Source organism: Rhineura floridana, chromosome 6, assembly GCF_030035675.1.
Source record: "Rhineura floridana isolate rRhiFlo1 chromosome 6, rRhiFlo1.hap2, whole genome shotgun sequence".
Lineage (NCBI taxonomy): Eukaryota > Metazoa > Chordata > Lepidosauria > Squamata > Rhineuridae > Rhineura > Rhineura floridana.
The window spans coordinates 27,599,443-27,621,688 of NC_084485.1; the positions used below are offsets into that span (position 1 = coordinate 27,599,443).

A 22,246-nucleotide genomic window follows, 5' to 3' on the forward strand; every position below is an offset into this window, starting at 1 on the left:
CATGTTTGATTTTATTTTTGTAAGCCGCCCTGAGTGCCCTATTATAGGGCAGAAGGGCGGGATAGAAATATTTTAAATAAATAAATAAAAATAAATGTTAAACATGCTTGACCCATGTGTTTCCTTACTTCATGGTACATCTGTGGCCCCATTTGAGCTATACATTTAAAGCAGTATCATACTGTTTTAAACAGTCATGGCTTCCCTCTAGGAATCCTGGGAACTGTAGTTTATTATTTATTAGATTTATATCCCACCCTTCCTCCCAGTAGGAGCCCAGGGCAGCAACTATAGTTTATTAAGGTTGTTGAGAGTTAGAAGATCCCTGTTCCCCTCACAGAACAACAATTCCCAGAGTGGTGTAACAGTCATTCACTCTTCCCATGGAACTTGGAGAACTGTAGCTCTGTGAGGAGAATAGGGGTCTCCTAAAAATTGTTAGCACCCTTAAGAAACTACAATGCTCAGGATTCTTTGGGGGAAGCCATGACTGTTTAAAGTGGTATAATACTGCTTTAAACATATAGTGCAGATGGCGCCATAGGAAAGTGTAATACGTGAAATATTACTGAGGGCACGTTAGGAAGCCAGAGCTGATATGGAACTTGCCTTTTGATGTGGAATGGTCACAAGTTAATCCAGAGTCATTATGGTGGTCACCAGTGATTTAGCAAGTCACTACTTCATGCTGATACTTTGACTTTGGAGCATATTTTTGGAGTGTGCGGGAGAGGAGGAAAAGGAGAAGTCTCATTACGCAAGCAGACAACTGCTCGTCTATATTTTATACTTTATAGCAACATGAAATTATAAAATTATTTCCTGGTCACTGAACAGTAATTTCTCTACCAAATATCAGACTAAACAAATGCAATCTGAGGTATGTTTATGCAGAAGTAAGTCCCATAGAGTTCAGTGGGACTTAATTCCATGTAAGTGGGTACAGGTTGTAGTTAATGACTTTTCTCTGTTGGCAGGGAATTGCATAACAGTGGAGAAAATGCCTGCTCCCTAAGCCTTCACCAATAATCTTCAGTTTTGGGGGGATTCACTTGTTATTATTATTATTTATCATATAAATTTTTAAAGATGTTTTAAAAGATGTTCTGTTTTAATATATTTTAAAGTTTTTTGTTTTTAAGATGTTTAAAGTGCTTTTAGTGTTTTTGCTTGCCACCCTGGGCTCCTTCTGGGAGGAAGGGTGGGATATAAAAAAATAAAAATAAATAAATAAATGCATATGGTGGTAGTGCTGCTAATCCAGCCTACCTTAGGTGAATCTTTGACCCAATACTGAGTCCCACCAATTGGTGCCCTAATCAAGCTTGCTTCCCAGACAATGGGGACATGGAAGAGTGCCCTTCTTAAAGGGTGAGATATGTGTGTTCAAAAGGAGGAACTTTATGACTTAGACCCTAAGACCTCAGAGCTGTGTGTTATCACAGCCATTCAGCCTGAAGTACAACACCCCAATTGTAATTCAAATACTTTGCTGTTATTTTAAGGGGGGGAAATGTGATGTTCCTGCTTGTAGGGTAAATATGGTAAGTGCTGTTTATATAGAAGACATAGGGTAAGTGGAGTGAAAGAGGAGGGGGGAGTACATGAGCAGTAGAATGCTGGATGATTGGCTGAGCGTTTGAATGGCTGGGAGTATAAATGGAAGAATGACAGTTGAATCTGGGTGGATGTTAGTAGGGTGGAGAAGAAGGTGTTTGGTGGGTGGATGTTAGTAGGGTGGAGAAGAAGGTGTTTGAGGGTGGATGTTGGGAGTGTGGAGAAAGAGGTGTTTGAGGGTGGAGGTCAGGAGTGTGGAGAAAGAGGGAGTTGGAGTTCTGATTAATAATAAGTCAAGTACAAAACAGGAATAGATGAAACCATACGCTTGTGAAACATTCTAAAACTAATCTTGTTATTTCTGATATTTAATAAATACTTATTTGGTTTACCAAAGGCCTGATCCTTGGCTGGGGGATATACATACCAGAAGGGAGGGCAAGGTAATTACCAAGGCTGAACAGAAACAGTATCTAATGGTGGCAGCGGTGAAGGGAGGAATAATAACAATTCAAGTATCCAGAGCGACCCAGAGTTGTATGCGTTATCTATAAAGATACAAGGGGGTTGGGAACAGCATAAGCACGCAGTCACAAAAGTAACCAGCTAGAGAGAGACTCAGGCAAAGTCTCTGGGAGTATTGGTTATAGGACGTGACTGGTGGTGCTGCCTAGCAGGGGGATCTAGTGAGATCTGTGCTAGAGTGGAGTGAGAAACCATATAAAGGATGGTCCGGACTGGTGGTATCCCTGGTGGTGCCTAGTGAAAGGCAGTAGCCACAAGCAGGTGGGAACCTGATGGGGAGAACCAGGGAAGGGCACTATTGCAGCACTATCGCTGACTTTTCAGTTAAACAATAAACCCAATCTAGGCTTAGTTGAACTCTGAGAAATTAGGGATTTTCCCTTGATTCCTTACCATACAGTGTACAGAGAAAGAAAAAAGGAATCTGAAGTTTTTCTTGTGAAATGCACTCATGTTTGTTGTTGTAAGAACAAAGTAACAAAATGTGACTTTCTTAAAACCTAAAGCAAAACCAAGGCAGAAGTCTTAAACACACTAGGGACTTAGACCACATTTACATCGTACATGTATTCCACTTTAAAGTTATGGTTTCCCCCAAACAATCCTGGAAACACAGACACATAAGGACATGTAGAGAGATATTCTTCATCGTTGCCCCATCATCCTTTCCATAAACATTAATTAAAGCTTGAACTTTTTCAAAGGCAACATATGGATCTGATATTTGGTGTGGCTTTTTGCGATCACATTATTTTAAAATTGCCTTTCTCCCCTTACCTATTTACAAATGCACTGCTCTCTTTGGAACCTTGGGGTTGTATTCAACAAAGTTCTACTCAGAGTAGACTCATTGAAATTAATGAGCCTAAGCTGGCCATGTCTATTAACTCCTATGGGTCCATTTTATCATTGAATACCACCCCCAGAATGGAACGTGATATAACTACATTTGATGGTCTTTTTGAATGTATGGCACTACTGCTTGCTGAGAACATCATATGATGATCTTTGTCAACTGACACTGCCAAGAGAAGTTTTGGATGTATGGCTGTAACAAGCACAGTCAATGTATTTTGAGTATGTAATGACATCAGTGTAGGATGGGGGAACATCTACTATTTTCTTCTGAATGCAAACAAAAGCGAACAGAACTGCTTTACAGTTATCTGCAATACAGTAAGTGTATTGGGATTTCAATCTAAGATTGTTAAGGGTACAACATGACTTTGAGCATGCTATTTTAGTGAATATAGCCACGGGTACCTTTTGAATGAGTGAAAGCAATGAACATCGTTAAGAATACTCTAAAATGGTATTCTCTTGTAGTGCCAAAACCGTGACTGAGAATATCTTTTCCAGTGCAATAAAAGTCACTGCAGTTGCTCATTTACATTTTCGGGGTATAGAGAAATTAACACATTTAATATTTTTTGCAGCACTATTGCTGACTTTCAGTTAAACAATAAACCCAATCTAGGCTTAGTTGAACTCTGAGAAATTAGGGATTTTCCCTTGATTCCTTACCATACAGTGTACAGAGAAAGAAAAAAGGAATCTGTGAAGTTTTTCTTGTGAAATGCACTCATGTTTGTTGTTGTAAGAACAAAGTAACAAAATGTGACTTTCTTAAAACCTAAAGCAAAACCAAGGCAGAAGTCTTAAACACACTAGGGACTTAGACCACATTTACATCGTACATGTATTCCACTTTAAAGTTATGGTTTCCCCCAAAGAATCCTGGAAAGTGTAGTTTGTGAAGGGTGCTGAGATTTGTTAGGAGATCCCTATTACCCCCATAGAGCTACAATTTCTAAGTTCTCTGGGGATTGACTGTTAAACCACTCTGATCTTTAAAATGGAATAAATGTACTGTATGGTGTGAATATGGCCTTAGTGCACAGGATTCTGCTATAAATCCCTTTTAACTTGTTAGCTTTATACAGTATGTGTGAGAGAATGTTAAGGTATTCTGACTGTAGTTGGACTGGAAATGATAATATCTTTTTAGAACATCTTCAGTTTGCAAGCAAAGCAATAGCATAGTGCTTGTATGATGTAATGGGTAAGAGACTGAGCCATGAGCTGAACAGTCCCTTGTTCAAATCTCACAGCCACAAACTCATTGGGTGGCCTATCTTTCAGATCAGGACTATGTATCTCAGGCTTTAATCCTATGAACACTTATTTGAGAGTAAGCCCCAGCGATCTCAATGGGACTTGCTTTATTTATTTATTTAGACAATTATTTCCCGCTTATCCTGCAGCACACAAGGAATACAATGACAAAGTGAACAAATGTTGATTCAGTCGTGTCCACATCTCTGGGTGTGGTTTGATGGGACAGTGTGAATCGCAAGGGTGAACTCCCTCCATGCCACAACTACTGTAATGCTCATCACTGTATTGAGGAAGTAATCTGACCTTCCAGTCCCCACAAAAGAAGAATGTGAATTTGTCTAGCTTTAACATTTTCTTTTTGTATTAAACCAAGATCAAGAAGAAGCACATAAAACTGAAAGAAAGGATGATATATATTTGGGATAGGACTGATGTTGTATGGACATTGCAAAAAACTTTGGTACAGAGAACATACGGAATGCCCTTTGCAGTAAGAAGTTACATAGCATATTTTGGTATTGGGGCAAATGTGTTGGACTTTGACCAGGGAGACCTGGGTTCAAATCCCTGCTTTAGTCACAATAAGCTCACTGAGTGACCTTTGGCCAATCATACACTCAGCTTAGTCTGCATTACAGGGTTGTTAGGATCAAATGCAAGGGGGACCATGTATGTCACCCCATGCTTGTTGGAGGAAGGAATAATAATATTACCATTATAATATTGTAATGACTGTATGCAACTTTTTGCCCACGCTGCTGAAAAAAGAATATGCACTTGTAGAGAGTAGGAAGGACCCTTTAGAGACTGTTTTCCTTGTACTGAATGCCTGGATACCATGATTATTATTAATTTTATATATGTTCAAGATGGAAATAATTAGTGTTAAGAGAGATCACAACAAAACTTATAATCTGGAGGACATTCCTTGTCTTTCAAGAGACACCATTATGAGTCTGCAAGTAATCCTTTGTACATCAGTGATCTTTAATGTACTAAGATTAAAGCCTGTTTACAAAGAGATGGAAATTTAAAAAAAAAGGAGAAGAAACTTCAGTCCACATGTCTTAAGTGTGCCTGGCAATTGTGGAAGATGACTATTTTCTAAACGATGTTAGTTGCATCTGAGCTGAAGCTAGTTACTTGCAGTTTTTGGATGTTCACCAGAAATGTAACCATAGCAGTGGGTCAGGACTTTTTCTTCTTTCCTCTACAAGTTCTCAAAGTGTGCCAAAAAGAGGTTTTCCATCTAAGTGGATGGGATCATTTGAGTCTTTTTGTCAGGTTGGTTCACACGTGCGTGTTCATCAGTTGAAGCCTACAACAGTAAGAAAGAGCTTGTGTGTGTGTGAATGGGTTTTGTTGTTATGTACCTTCAAGTCGATTACGACTTATGGCGACCCTATGAATCAGTGACCTCCAAGAGCATCTGTCATGAACCACCCTGTTCAGATCTTGTAAGCTCAGGTCTGTGGCTTCCTTTATGGAATCAATCCATCTCTGTTTGGCCTTCCTCTTTTTCTACCCCTTCTGTTTTTCCCAGCATTATTGTCTTTTCTAGGAAATCATGTGTTCTCATTATGTGTCCAAAGTAGGATAACCTCAGTTTCATAATTTTAGCTTCTAGTGATAGTTCTGGTTTAATTTGTTCTAACACCCAATTATTTTCTTTTTCTCAGTCCATGGTATGCGCAAAGCTCTCCTCCAACACCACATTTCAAATGAGTTTATTTTTCTCTTATCTGCTTTTTTCACTCCCCAACTTTCACATCCATACACAGAGATTGGGAATACCATGGTCTGAATGATCTTGGCATTAGTGGTTGGTGATATATCTCATAGCTGCCTTCCCCAGTCCTAGTCCTGAGATCTTGACTATTGTCTCCATTTTGGTTAATGACTGTGCCAAGATATTGATAATCCTTTACAAGTTCAATGTCCTCGTTGTCAACTTTAAAGTTACATAAATTTTCTGTTATTACTTTAGTCTTTTTGACGTTCAGCTGTAGTCCTGCTTTCGTGCTTTCTTCTTTAACTTTCATCAGCATTCATTTCAAATCATTACTGGTTTCTGCTAGTAGTATGGTATCGTCTGCGTATCTTAAAATATTGATATTTCTCCCTCCAACTTTCACACTTCCTTCACCTTTCCGTATGATATGTTCTGCATATAGATTAAACAAATAGAGTGATAAAATACACTCCTGTCTCACCCTTTCCGATTGGAAACCAATCGGTTTCTTCATATTCTGTCCTTACAGTAGCCTCTGGTCCAGAATATAAGTTGTGCATCAGGACAATCAGATGTCAACCAGGACAATCAGTACAGATCTACCACTACAAACAAAATGTTTGTGCTGTCTGAGGTGATGTTGAATGAACTGCTTTTCAGTAGAGTCAGGTTTTTGTATTCAGCAGCCTGCCAGGAACTTGAGACATCAAATGAGGTAAATGGGGGTGAAAGAACCACCCTAAGGAAAAAACAGTTCAGCTTGCAACTCCCACCCGTGTCTTGGGACCAGGGAATTATACAGCCACGAGAGTGACTGTATACTATTGCCAGCATGGATTTTTCGCATTCTGCAATGTTAAATTGAAAATATCCCCCATGCCATTCTGATGCTTCCCATAAGCTCATTTCAAAACAAAACCTTACAGAACCTATAGTCCTGAACTCAGAAACGCTTGCATAACAACCCTCTAAATTTTCATGGCAATACACAAAACAGTCAGATAATTGAGAAAACCCCCAGACCCCTTTTGGACTTTTTTCTGTCAGAGTTCTTCTAATTTGTTGAAATTAATTAAAAATCAGCTGTGTTCACTCAGTACCTGTAATCCTATTATTCACCTTGCCCCATACTCTGACCTTCATCTTCATTTTAACAGTTAAAAAAATCCCTGGCTGATTTTTAATTAATTTAAGAAATTTTACATTGAACTCAATGATAGTGTCAAGCATGGTCAGTAAAAACCAACTGTCAGTGTTCTAAAAGCCTGACTCTCAGCTGCTTGGCTTGCCTAATCAGGGGGCCACACCCACACCAGATCTTTATTTCACTTGAGACAGTCATGGCTTCCCCCAAAGAATCCTGGGAAATGTAGTTTGTGAAGGGTGCTGAGAGGAGACTCCTGTTCCTCTGACAGAGCTCCAGTGGCCAGAGTGATATAACCACTCTGACTGAAGCTCTGTGAGGGGAACAGGGTGTCTCCTAGCAACTCTCAGCACCCTTCACTAATTATACTTCACAGGATTCTTTGGGAGAAGACATGACTGTCTAAAGTGAAATAAAGGCCTGGTGTGGATGTGGCCAGGGACAGCTTTGGTTTAAATTTGGGTGGGAGGCTACATGTAACTGTTGTAGAATAAAAAGGTGGGGGAAACGCTGAAAAGCAATGATACTGTTCACAATGTTTTCCTTTTGGAGAGGGGTTTCCCCTCTTCCCAGTTCCTACCCACTTAATCTCCTCCCCCTCCTCCTCCCCTCCCTGCCCCTCCCCCAGGTCAGTTTCACCTATCCTAAACATGATTGTACAGAAATAAATCCCATTGAACTCAAAAAGTATACAAATGATCAAACCCACCCTCCCTTCTCCTCCCTCCTATCCCCTCCCTCTTGCCCCTCCCTCCCCCAATGTTACCAAATTCTTCCAAGCTACAGAGGAAGTGGATTGGACTGTGAAAGACCAATCCAAATTGTGTTTGCATTTTTACAAATTTGTAGGGCAGTACAATATCTCAGAGAGGCGGTCAACTCTCCTGCTCCCCTGGTGCTTTAACTGTAGCTGTACAATTTCCCTGCTTTTTAAAGTTTGATAGAAATATCTGTTGGGTATAGGTACATTCTTAAACCACAAGGGTTTTTGTCTATTAGTGAATAAACATATTGAATTTCAGCCCATTTAGTTAAGAGTGCATGGATGGTCATGCACAGGGAATTCTTTCACCACCCTCAAAGCCTCCTGAGGATTGGGAGATTCTTCAAAAATGCCTGTGATGAGGGGCTGCAGGGGGGGGGGAACAGAATCAGGGAGAGGCAGCTTGTAACCTTATTTCCCCCTTTTCTGCAATCCTCCACTCCCCATCCCAGATCTTCCCTGTGACATCTCCAATCCTCAGGAAAATCTTTTGGAGGGGCACAAGGTCTGCACTGGGGAGGAGTGGGTGGGCAATTCCCTTTGCTCACATCATTTTCTGAGTGCTACACTGGAAACAAGCTGCTGTACAGATATCCATGTGTGATCATCACAGTTGCCTGCACCAAGGTAGTAGAATATATCTCAAGACATACACCCAAATAGTGGTGCCGTAAAATAGTTAGGGGAATGTTTCTGTTCTGACAACTACCTATACTTCCTATGGGAATATTTCCTTGCATTTTTAGGTCTAGCTCTCACTTGGTGGTGGAGCAAACCTGTGTCTGGGCTGTACCATTTGATACTCTTCTGTATCAAAAAACAAAAACAAAAAACATTTATTCCATATAAGGTAACTAGAATATTAAGGAGAAGGTTAGGCTAGAATGCATCTTCTGCCACATCTAGTTCTATGCAGGGTGTTTTGTATGAGGGAGCATTTGGCTATGTGAGTCCCCACTTGCAGTCTAAAGTGGTACAGCCCAGACACATTAGTGCAGCCTGACTGAGGTTTTCATCTGATAAGTTTCTCTGTTGAGAAATTTTGTTCCCATAATAAGAAAATATTATCCACACCATTTGATCAGTGCTAGCCATCTCACACAACCGACTGTCCACAATAGCTAATCAGTACTAGCCATCTTATACAGCCAACTGTTGTAACTTGATAAAGAGCTGGTATAGCATTGCAGCAAAAAGTAACTGAGCTGGGAAGTCCATGCTTCAAATCTCACAGCAGCCATTAACTCACTTGGGCAAGTCTCTTAAGCCTTAGCCACTCACCTCCATATGCAACATGTGGAATAATAATACTGGTTTCCATTTCAGAGCTGTTGTAAAGCTTACTTAGATACTGTGCACAAGGAAAGTTTGTTCCCATTAAAGCTTCTGTTGTCTGGTTCTTATGACTACATTTCCCAGGATGCCCAGAGAGAGAGAGAGAATGGAGGGGGAGGAGAGAAGAATAGGAGGAAAGGAAGGACAGAGGTGTTGGTATCATGTGCAGAAACGCAATATTGAAAAATATTAAGCTTGTCAATCCAGCTTAATGTTCTGACCTTGATGGGACAAAGCCATCAAAACCAATTTATCATATGGGTCTGTTGAGGAATCTTGTATATTCATAGTTAGGCACTTCCCTCAGTAATAGGATTTGTCCAACAGTTTCTGCATGTTGCCTTTTCTTTAGCTCTCAGGGTTAGGGGATATGCCTGCAGTGGTCCCTGCTTATTAATGCAGGCATGTGACAGTTTGTCACCTAATCTGGCCTGTAGAATGGATGCAGGTGCCAGCTTGTAACAGACAACCTTGTTGGAAGAAAATGGAAAAGAATGATGCCAGTTGGACACTTTCTGGCTTCCTGTGGTATACTCATTGGGCCAAGAAGGAAAGGTCTGGACAGATCTTTCAAATAAAACAACAACAAAAAACAACAGGAGTTTCAAAGAGCATTTTGAAGATGGACACCTAGGTAGTTCCAGCTGAGATCTAGTCTGTGATTGGTAGTAGTGGTTAATCCTAGGAAGTGTCTTTCTTTTTGCTGAAATCCTTTATATATTACAGATAAGAATAAGTATGTGTTCAGTCTAACAAGAACATCTAACGTTTCTCAGTTTTTGTTCTTGACATCTAAAGAATGTTTACTTTGTGTATGAATATTTCAGAGGGTTTTTTTTGGTTTTCAGATATTTTAAAGGAGAACCTCATGTGTAACAATTGCAGTAGAAATGCTAAGGCCTAAACAGAATATTTTATTCACAATTTTAAGGCAATGAGGTAATGTGAATAATGCAGACATCTGTGAGTAAATGAGGTGAGAATACTATTTTCACATAAACCCATTTCCGAAGATGATGCTTCCTCCGCACCCCTCACCCCATCAATGAGCAATTGATTGCGAGTAGAGTGCACATAAGTAGGCACTCTAATTTTAGAGTCTAAAATGAAGAATGCTGGATTGTTGTATTGTTGGAAGTGAAGTGTAATGTCAACAACTTTGCCTTGTTTTAGTTGCCTTTGTTCTTGGGAGTGCTATCTTTAGTTTGTGCTACAGCTAGATTATGGACTGCAGAGATCCCGTCATGGGAGTGGTTGTGTCTCCAGTTTCACGGCAAATTGTTTCACGCTCATTGACAGAGGTGCACGTAGAGAATCTGCAGTTGCTATGCTGTTCAGGAGGGAAAGCCTTTAGAAAACCACCTTCTGTGTGGAATAAATAGGACTCCTGACTGGTTCTCCTCTGCATTCCAGAAATGCATTAAAATCAAAACAGCAATCGCTGCCACAGAGCCAAGTTAGGTGGCACGACTGACAGCTGAGTGTTTGCTAATTATGTGCCCCGTCTTGGTGGCAATGCAGTCTGGACTAGCTAATTAAACTGAAGTTGAATCGAGGAATTCAGTCTTAAGAGCAGGAAGTGCTGTGTTGTAATCAGCTTTCTCTTCCCATTCAACAGTGGAGTCACAAAGCTATGCTTGTACCATCATAGCTGTTCTCATGGCTACAGACTAATGCTCATCGTCTGGTGGTGCTCCTGCATCCATCTTTGCCGCTAAAGGCCCAGGTGACCTCACTGGCTAGGAGTGCCTTTTACCAGCTTTGGCTGATAAGAGTGCTGCGGCCATTTCTGAACCACAATAGTCTGAGCACTGTTGTCCATGCAGTTTGGACAATGATTTGACCATTTCTTCTAAACTGAAGCAGGGCTGGAATTTGGAGGGGTAATTTACCTCCAAGAAAAATCTAAAGAGCAGCAAGAAGGCATGCTGCCTTGATTTCCTCCCTAGTCCTTCTCTCCCCAGCTGTTTTTCTCCCAGATGGCTCTAAGATTGGTGACACAGTACAGGGCACTGGGAAATACCTGGAGAGAAATGTAGGGTGGGGAAAGAATTCAGCATCCGCTTGTTTTCCCCACAGTATTTCTTCAGCATCACCTTCAGCATCAGCACCCGCTTATTCTCTCCCCCTCCCCCGCCACTCCACATCCCCACTTCATAGCAATTTGGCATGATCTGAGTCGGGTTAGATTTCTGTTGCGTCAGGTTTGGCCCTGAATGAAAGCAGGAAATGGAAACTCCTTCCATACCTGCACATTTTTAAGGTAACTTCATTATATGGAGTGGATATCTCTCATAATAATTTAACTATCCTTTTGTGTCATTTATTGATCATAAATGGATTTTAGAAAACCTTTTAAAAGTTTCCCACTTTTACACTGTAAGGGGAATTATGATTATTCCAATCTAGTCCACACTCCAACACAATCCTCTGCATGGTTACTCAAAAGTAAGCCCCAGTGGGCTTAGATAAGTGTGCCCAGGATTGCGGCCTTAGTGAACTGGAGTGCCACAATATGGAGGCATGTAGATTCACTATAAGCTGCAGAAACAGTCACATCTGGGACTTATGTCAGGGCACATTCCAGATCCAGAGATAATTAGGTCCCACACTCCATGTTGCTTGCTTTTTACTTCTTGATGGACATAATATTTGAGGATTGCAAGGATTTGGTTGCTGCCTCTTAATTTGGCCTACCCAAAATCTTTATTCCTTGAATTTAAAGGGAATATTTAAAAATGTTTTGGTAATCCATGACATTGTCCTGTGGGCTTTCTCATTACTGCACTTGTCCACATGAAACAAGCAAGTTTTTTTGCCTATGTCAAACCAAGAAGGAAAATATGTATCTTATGCAAGATCTTTCACTTTCCACGAGATCTTAACACTTCCAAGAATGCACTTTAATATTGCCACTGTCTGCCTAGATAAAACTTTCACCCCTTATTGGAATGAAATAAAACAGTGTCTATGATTAAATGTGGAACTGTGCAGTGCCTGTTTTATTAACTCCCCTCCCTTTTTGGCTAGAACGTATCTGCCAAGATTGTTCTAAGGGGAACATTTCTGAATCTGTGACAATATTTGAAGTAAAAATGGGGGTAGTGAAAGTGAGGCATATTTTGTGAGTTCTAAAAGGGATCCCTTTTCCCTTTAAAAACCCCTTCTCCCTGGATTTTTCATTTCCTCCTGGAATATTTATTACCAACAACCTTTTGATTCATAAAAAAGGTGAAACCATGGATCTTACAGATTTTCAGTTTCAAAAGCCTACTATCCCCATTTTTTTTTAAAAAAAACACTTTATTAAACAAATAAAAATGGTACATAACACATTTATGCATAAATATGATGCAGTTACATAAATTACAAATGAAGAAAACATCAAGGAAAATTAAAAGGAAATAAAGGTACTAAGAGAGAGAGTATACCAGGGAGGAGATAAAGGAAAGGCTCAACACCAAAAGTACACAGCCATGAGAGTGGCTGTATGCTATAGCCAGCATGGATCTTTCACATTCCACCATGTTAAATTGAAAATACCCCCATGCCATTCTGATCCTTCCCATAACCTCATTTCAAAACAAAATCTTACAAAACTTATAGTCTTGAACTCAGAAATGCTTGCTTAACAACCCTCTATGTTTTAATGGCGATACACAAAACACTCGGAGAGAATCCAGAGTTCAAAGTGTAAAACAAGAGTAAAAAATCCAGACCCCTGCTGGACTTTTTTCTGTCAGTGATCTCATGATTTGTTGAAATTAATTTAAAATCAGCCATGTTCACAGAGTACATGTAATCCTATTACTAACCTTATCCCATACTCTGACCTTCATCTTCTGCAGTTTAAAAGTTAAAAAATGCATAGCTGATTTTTAATTAATTTTAGAAATATAACATTGGAGTCTGTGGTAGAGCAGACATGCTCAGTAAGAACCAACTGTCAGTGTTCTAAAAGCCAGACTAACAGCTGTTTGGCTTGGCTTATCAGAGGGCCATGTCCATCCTAGACCTTTCCATTTTAAACAGTCATGACTTCCCCCAAAGAATCCTGGGAAATGCATTTTGTGAAGAATGCTGAGAGTTGTTAGGAGACTCCTATTTCCCTGACAGAGCTCCAGTGGCCAGCTTTGGTTTGGTCAGTCCTGTTCTGGTGATTGTAGGTCTGTGAGGGGAATAGACTACATGTATCTGCAGTAGAAGAAAAAGGTGGGGGAAACCCTGAAAAATAATTATACTATTAACAATTTTTTCCTTTTCGAAAGGAAAGGGGCTTTCCTTCTGCCCCATGCCCATCCACCCAATCTCCTCCCTCCCCTCCCCCTACTCCTTCTCCTCTCTGCCCCTCCCCCAAGTCTGTTTCACCTATCCTAAGCAACCCAACCCAAATTGTGTTTGCATTTTTACAGAGTTGTAGGGCAATACAATATCTCAGAGAGGAGGTCAGGTCTCCTGGTCCTCTCATGCATTCACTATAGCTGCCCAAATCCCCACATTTTAAAGTTTGATAGAAATATCTGGTGGCTCCACGTATGTTCTTAAACCATAAGGGTTTTTTGGCTATTAGAGAATAATACAAATCATATGAATGTCCATGTGTGTGTATGCATGTGTGTGTGTTTGTATAACATACATCAGGGTGGGGAAACGTTGGTCCTCCAGATGTTTCTGAGTTACAACTCCCATGAGCCCCAGCAAGCATGGCCAGTGGTCTGCAATGATTGGAGTTGTAATTCAACATTTGGAGGGCCAAAGGTTCCCCACACCTGAAATATATTAATATCTCATCCTATACATCTAAATATGGAGGAGGTGTGGAGGTGAGAGGGAAACAGGTCATGACATTTCTTGACATGGTTTGGAATTTCTTGGAAAGAAATATTGTAAATGAAAAGGGGCTATTTCACAGACAATACACCTAGCCTTCTGACCCATAATTTCCTAACTCCCTTTTGATTTTTTTTAAATAAAAAAAAAATCTTTGCTCTTGAAAAGAATTCTGATTACCTAGGAACTCTAAAGAACCCTTAAGGAAAAGGTATTGTTATTATTTTCTTCATCATCATAAGCAGAATCACAACATACCTCTTCTCTTTAGGTGTAATTTGGAGGCGTGTAACAAAGTTTTTTCTTGCATAATCAACTGGACTTCATAGAATGACTCTAAGGCTAGCATAAAGGATTTAGCCAGCAGAGCATGGCAAGCAACACTGAACAAAGCCAAGCCATGGAGCCGACTGGTGTGGTGTAGTGCCACTAGCCAGGCAACTGAAGCAATCCCTATTCTGGATGTCAGTGGTTACATATATGGCTGCATGCATGCAACACAGCTGCGACAGACAGATAGGAAGCCAGAAAACAGTTGCCATATTCCTAAATTCATGGCAGTGGAGTAGCAGAACAAAGATCTACACCAGGAGTTGCCCTTCAGAGGTTGGAATACCAACTCCCATCAGCATGGTCAATGGTCAGGGATGACGGGAGTTGTAGTCCTGCAACATCTGGAGGGCAAACTGCTTCCCCGTCTCTGAGTTATATAGTGCTTCATTTTGTGTGATAGTTCACCTGGGCTCAGCTCTGCAACCTGTTTTCCATGTCAGAATATTCAGGTTTACTATATCAGTTAGTAATATTGAAAATAAGAGTGTATCTGAGAACATGCACATATCCCTTCACCACTGAGTTTTTTTCAACCACACTGTATATATCTGGAATTGGAAAGAAGGATTTCTGTGTAACCTACACTTCTAAATGATTTAGCAGTTTCAGAGGTTTTTTTTAAATTTAAGTTTAAAAACAAACAAGTTCTTGAGAGAATCAGAAAACAAAATTTAAAAGCTTCATTGCAAAATGGCTAGGCAGACTGAGGGTCCAAATATCCTATATATTTCATATCTGATCTATGATACAAAACAAAGTTATATGTCCACATTGTATAAATGCAATACTAGAAGATTTTTTAAAAATGTACTAACACAAATAAATGCCAAACAGTTATGAGATAGGGATGTTCTGGATATGGCCACCATATGGGAATGCTACAGTATAACAAAGATTGGGTTGGGGATGCCTCATTCTGAGAGCTCTCCAAGTAGCACTGGGAGTAAGTTGTATGGGTGTAGCTGCCCAAACCTCTGATTTGAGACCCTTACGTGCCTTACAGGGTCTGGGTGAGTCCCGGGTCTATTGGAAGCCAGCAGAGCAATTTGGTGCAGCTTTTTTTTTTATCCTGCTGCTTCTGTTCTGACAATGACTAGCTCGGAGGCAGTTGATAGGGTGCCTTCCATATGCAATCAGTACAAGTATGCGATATCTTTACAATCTTTTCCTAACACACTATTGCTAATGCCTTCTTGTTAACCCGTGATTGCTCAGCTTCTGCAGTGGTATGTCTAGTCTTAAAAGCGACCCTTCTTTTTCCAGAAGAACCGACTCCTTCACATAAAATCATCAGCCCACCCTCTGGAGTTACTTGCCCTCATGATGATGTCTTGGATTATGGCCTCAAGCCATACACCCCCTTCGCTTTGTCTAGCCTTTCAGCAGATCACATGGGCAGATACGGACAGCCAGATAGCATAGGGTCAAAATGCTACTTGGACCCTGTCAAAGCTGCAGGTCCCCCTACTTTGAGCCCTAGGATTGAGATAACTCCATCTTATGAACTGATTCACTCGGGGGGTCCCTTCAGCAGCAGAGACACAGATCTATTGGTAGAGCATCAGTCCAACTCAGCTACTGCTAGCCCAAGGTTTACCCTGCCTGTCCCTGGCTTTGAGAGCTACCGAGAACCGCTGTGCCTGAGCCCTCCTAGCAGTGGCTCCTCTGCAAGCTTCATTTCAGAGACAAATTTCTCTCCTTACACCTCACCATGTGTTTCACCAAATAATGGCCCTAGTGATGACCTTTGTCCACAGTTTCAAAACACCCATGCTCATTATTCCCCTAGAACCTCGCCAATAATGTCCCCACAAGCAACCATCGTGGAGGATACCTGCTTGGGACTACGTTCACCATCGCCACGTCCCAACTCAAGGTCGTCATCACCAGGTGCAAAGCGGAGGTACTCTTGCACTGAGCTCTACGGGAGTCAGCAACCTTCCACTTCTCCACGGCAATCGAGGACCCCCTCTCCCCAGATCCCCTTGAGAGAAGACGGTTCTTCGGTCACTTACACCCAGTTATCCACCTCTTCTAGCCTCATGGATGCAATGAGCAACCTCACCACCGATCCCTCCTGCGGAGTTCCCACAAAAATATGGAGAACCAGCCCAGATCCTTCACCAATGTCTTCCCACAAAGCCAGCATGCCGTGTCATGTGCTTCAGCCTATCGAATACATTGGGCCTTGTGAGCAGGATGACCGTAGAAATCCACCACCCGAGTCAATCTTATTAGTGCCACCATCTTGGCCAAAGCAGCTGATGCCTGCCATACCTATCTGCAGGTAAGGTGCATGTCTTGTAGTCACTAGTTCTAACAAGTTTTACATAATTTGTTCCTGATTCCCCAAACCTCCATTAGGCATGTGTTTTGGATTGTGCATTGTTATACATTCTTTCTTAAACAATAGCTACCACCATGATACCCAAGGGAAGTTTGTAACGCCTCTTGGGATACAGCACCTTCTGTTTGGGTTGCCAGCCAGTTATCATGTAACTCAGCCTTTCCCAACCTTTGGGTTCCCAGATATTGCTGGACTACTATACCCATTATTTCTGACCATTGGCCATGCTGGCTGAAGCTGATGGGAGTTGTAGTCCAACAACATCAGAAGACCTAACGATTGGGAAAGGCTGATGTAACTGATACATCCAGTAAAAATGCATTCTGATATGCCAACAGTGATTGGGAGATGTATGGGCCACCAAACATGGAGTGATATCCAACTAAGTAATTCTCTGAGTAGACCCACTGAAATCAGTGGGCCCAGGCTATGGTCTGAAGGCACATGAGGCCACCACCTTGCTGAAGCTAAGCAGGTCTGGGTTTGGTCAGTGCCTGGATGGGAGACTGCCTTGGAACCACATGTATGCTTGCCACCTTGGGTTCCATGGTGAAAGAAAGGTTGGGATACATTTAATAAATATATGAACAAATAAATAACTTAAGTCCATTAATTTCAATAGGTTTACTCTTATAACTAACAATAAATATCATTCATGCATTTTTTTTTTAAAAAAATAGCTATTAATTCCATTTCTAGATCTGGCCAATGCAGGTCTATTCCCTGCCCCTTCTTGTTTCTGTCCTCTCCCTGAATAGCATGAAGGTAATTGATTATTGGACTGTAACTTTGAAGACCTGTGTTCAAATTCCTTCTCAGTCATCACAGGGTGATTTTTAGCCAATTGCCATCTCCCAGACTAGCTACTTCATACTGTGAGAATAAAAGGGGGGTTATGTATGCTTGAGCTCCTTGAAAGAAAGGTGGGATTAATATTTTTTTAAAGCCAGAAATTGGCAATCTTGGTTCCTGTTCCAACCAGAAAGCTGTACCCCCTGCCCAAACTATGTGAATCTGAATCTTTCCCATGCTTCTGTAGGATTGGGACCTTAGTTTTATAGCTACTCTTGTATGTTTTGTAGGTACTCCTGTAAATTTACAATACCATGGTGACAGGAACTTCTGAGCAGGGGCGTCACTACTGGGATGCGGAGGGTGTGGCCCGCACCCGGGTGTCACCATGAGGGGGGTGACACCCAGAGCTGCCCCGCCCCACGCCATTGCCCGGCAAGGCTGCTCCAACTCCTCCTCGGAGGCGGGCGGGCAGGTGAGACCGGGAGCAGCGTCGGCGGGGCGAGGGAGGCGCACTGGCATTCCCAGGCCTTCTCCGGCTGGGTACCCTACGGCATGCGCCCTCCCAGGGGCATGGACGGGGTGGCTGGCCTTGAGTGCGCGTGCATCCACGTGCGCACGCAAGCTCAGCCACCTCGTCCATGCCCCTGGGAGGGCGCGCACCTGAGGTCCGCACCCTCCTGCACTCCCGCTAGTGACGCTGCTGCATCTGAGTTTGAACCAGGAATCTTCCTGGTCTGAGGCTGGGAACTAGCCTATGCAAAAGACCTTGTGCTGTGTATTCTCCACCTTTAGAGGCCTCTTTGGCAAGAGGGGTGACACTTTATGAGATATACAGGTTTGGGCAGGTATATGCAGAGCTTGGAAAAGTTACTTTTTTGAACTGCAACTCCCATCAGCCCAATCCAGTGGCCATGCTGGCTGGGGCTGATGGGAGTTGTAGTTCAAAAAAGTAACTTTTCCAAGCTCTGGGTATATGTGTATCACTATATATATTAGGAGCCGGGACTTATGTTGCCTGGTCAACCTTGTCCCTGCTATGTTTCAAGCTGTTGTTTCCAACTGCACCTGCTGACCTCAAGGAGTTTCACTCAAGGTCTAAGAACACAGGAAGCAGCCTTATAAAGAGTCAGATCATTGGCCCATCTAGCTCAGTATAGACTCTACACTGACTGGCAGCAGCACTCTAGGGTAGGGGATGTTCCGAGCCCCACCTGGAGATGCTGGGGATTGAACCAGGGATCTTCTGTATGCAACACTGAGCTACGGCCCTTCCCTTGAGCTAGATGGACCAATGGTCTAACGTGGTATAAGGTTGTTCCATACAACTCCAAACTGAAAAATAACATACAGGCTTGTACATACATTAGATTTTACACCATGCTTGCTCTTCTTGTTTGTGTATTGCTATGTAAGTAAAAGTATATCTAAACAGTAGGTAGAAATAATTTGCTAGAAAGAAAAGACAATTTGCCAGGGCCTTGTCTCAAAAGGTGTAAACATATTCTTAATGAGAACCTAGGAATGTGGGGGCAGAGCCCTTTCAGGAGAGGACTGATAGGGAGGAGAATGTAACTCTTTGTGTACCAATGAATTCTCCTTTTCAATGCATCCCCTGGCTGACTTTCACTGTGCGGGTTTATTTCTATTTTCAGCGCTCAATTGTAGAAAACAAAAGTTTAAAAATGTGCAGGGGAAGCATTTGCAAGCAGTAATCAGAGGTGGGCTAAGGGTTAAGCATCCCTGCTTGCCCACTGATTTCTCCCTACAATTCCTTCCTCCCCCCATTAGTGTAGTCAAACATAAGAGGGGCCCTTCTGGGTCAGATTAAAAGCCCATTTACTCTGTCCAGCACCCTGTTTTCCACAGCACCCAGTCGGATGCCTCCAGGCATGAAGCAAATAACCCTCTCCTTCTGTTTTTCTCCAGCAAATGGTTTCTGGATCCATGCTGCCTCTAACTCTGGAGATTCCATATAGTGATGGTGACCCCCAGTCCTTGACAGATCCCCTGTTAATACTCTGAGAAGAGACAAACATCTCTATTTGTCTTAATGAAGACTAGATCCTAACCTTTTTTGGAAAGAAAAACAAAAAGGCTAACTTGCATTTCAGAGTTACGTTCTCAAACTTCCTTTCCTCCTTCTCTGCCCAGCATTCCTGTGCAGTCCCTCCCGCCGCTTGAGTGGCCACTCTCCAGTCATTCTGGCTCTTATGAACTACAGATTGAAGTGCAGCCCAAACCCCACCATCGTGCCCATTATGAGACGGAAGGGAGCCGAGGGGCAGTCAAAGCGCCAACAGGGGGGCATCCTGTGGTCCAGGTAAGATCTTTTTCCTGGAGCAGTTGAATTGCAGGGGCTCCTTCATAGCTCTGTGCCTCTTGATAATCTGGCATAGCACCATCTTGTTTGGAAAGCCGGGTCAGTGCAAGATCATTATAAAGGTGGTTTAGGGTAGGTGTATGGCCACAGTATGGTGAGCAGTGGGGTGGGGATATGGTTTTTCCATCCACCTTGCAGGTACTTGGTGGGTAGGCTACTGAAACATTTCCCTGACTCTTAAGATGTTTTAAAAATGTGCTGCTATGGTTTTATTTTTGTTGGCTTTTTATCTGGTATTGCAGCTTTTTAGTTTCACTGTTTGCATATTTTCTGTAAACTGCTTAGAGACTTTTGATATTAAGTATTTCATATATAAATATATGAAAGAAATAAAGTTGTACTGTTGGCCCTCCAAGAACCAAAGGTGCACAACTCTTGCGCGTAAAACAGTCCTGGTCTATAGACACCCGTATGCCGTTTTAAATTCCTGACTTCAAAGATGCCATCACATTTGGACATCAATAAAGTAATTCTATGATTTATTCATTGTTTGAAGAAGAAAAGGTTATTATGATAAGAAATGGGGGGCACTTTTCAGGGACCAACATATTTTAATAAGATGTAAAAAGTATTAAATTTAGCAAACTGAAACTAAATATGATTGTCTTGAAATTAATAAGGCTGGACAAATGTTTTAAAAATGGCATCATAACTTGTTCCTCAAAATGAAATTTTGTTCTTAAATGTGGCAGAATTTTGAATTTGTGCAAAATTTCATTTCAAATCTAGTTCCAATTACTCCGGAAGTAGACTGGAAGAGTCCCCCTGTTTTATGATTTTTCTGGAGAGATGCTGACAACTCATTAATTCATTCTTAGTACTTCTGTGCTACCTTTTAGGGCAAAGCTCTTGCAAGGTGGCTTACAAAAGAATTAGTTTCATGCAAATACAGGATAATTTAGCTTCATTTACATAGCAGAGACTCTGAGCTGGAACTGAATATAGGCATGATGGAGGGTGCCTAATGATGCTGCTTCTCCCTCTGATGGCCGCAGCAGTGGCAGTTGGTAGCGAAATCAACCTCTGCATGTGTTGTCTTTTGTAGGGCTTGGTGCAATAAATCAAGTTGTCATCTGGGTGGTTTTCAGTCACTATCTCTCCTCCTTTTGCAATATCGACTTTACATGACGCCAGTAGGAGATCTTTTCATTGGCCAGAGTTAGCGTGTGATAAGGGGAAACGAGGAGGTCAATTGAAGCACTTCACAGAGTTGGCACTTAGTTCAATGAGGCATTTGATGGCCTGCTGTAAAGTTTATGTAGTTGTAAAGAGATAGGGGCACAGGGTTAATTGGGTTCATGAATCTGTAGAGGCAAAGTGAATGAGTTCAGAGCAAGATTTGTTTGCAGCTTGGACTGAGGTTACAGAAATAGAGGTGGAGTGTCATTGCGATAGCAAAGGACCAGGCAAAGTTTCTGGGTTTCATTGCAGGTGTGCAAATTCAGGCAACTTTTAATAGGAGAATTCCAGTTTAACTCTAGTCTAAGTTTATGGAGGAATTGAAATTTGGCCCCTCAGCACTAAATGTGACATGTGTTGCTATGGCTGGAATCCAGAGAAGAGGCATAAGCATGCAAGAGAAAGCTGTGTGTTCAGCTGAAGTCTTAGAGCACTTCCAGCCCTAACTTGTTCATCGAGTCTTCATTCTGGTTTATTTGCGAAGAGGTTAGACAATGCGCCAAATTATATCCCACAGTTTTCAGTGCCTTTTCCCCTCACTTTCCTTATTGCAAAAAGTCTGATCAGGTGTACTGAAAGGGTACATCAACTCCCACCAATAAGGGATGGATGGATACACCCTTTTTATTTTATTGTTTGAATTTATTACCTGCTCTTCACCCAGAGCGGGTTGCAACAGTTTTAACACACATAATTAAAACAGTTAAAAACAACCTAAACAGCAGTCCGGTAAGAAAGTGTTTGTAACTTAAAAAGAAAATTGGCTTGTTCTTTTAGGTTGTATAGAGTAATATCTCAGTTAAGGAATTTGTTGACCCCTTACCTGCAAAGCTGATCTGTGTCATAACACTTAGCACCCAAGTGGCTGCAAAGGATGCATCCCTGGAAAATAATTTCCCTGTGGGTTATCCACTGAGCTAATTGGTAGTACTGCAGCGGACACTGTCAGCTGCCCAAGAACCCTTTGTGTGCCCTGCATTTTGTTGTATGCTCATACATGTGCAGTCCAGTGATTGGCAACAGAGTCGATGGGATCCAGGCTGGCAGAATCCCTGGTTCTATGTACCTTGCTCCCAACATTGCACCCCAGTTCCTTAGCATCTGTGCATTCAGTGTGCATGTTGGCAAAGGGATACCTATGCAAGAGCAGCTGAATGTGCATAGGCACTATATGTGACCAGGGCTCTTACATAGTTGGGGTCTCTGAG

General features: G+C 41.8%; 1 protein-coding gene across 6 annotated transcripts in view; it reads left to right on the top strand.

The window, feature by feature from the left end:
* NFATC2 (nuclear factor of activated T cells 2) overlaps window positions 1-22,246 on the top strand; it is a 205,799-nt gene that overhangs the window by 29,228 nt on the left and 154,325 nt on the right. For 3 of the 6 annotated variants that reach the window (XM_061631257.1, XM_061631256.1, XM_061631254.1), the window contains exons 2-3: window positions 15,601-16,624; window positions 19,631-19,799. In XM_061631257.1, coding sequence (XP_061487241.1) covers window positions 15,601-16,624; window positions 19,631-19,799 — 1,193 coding nt within the window. The remainder of the gene's footprint in view (window positions 1-15,600; window positions 16,625-19,630; window positions 19,800-22,246) is intronic. The other 3 variants (XM_061631258.1, XM_061631259.1, XM_061631255.1) reach the window with 2 other exon arrangements.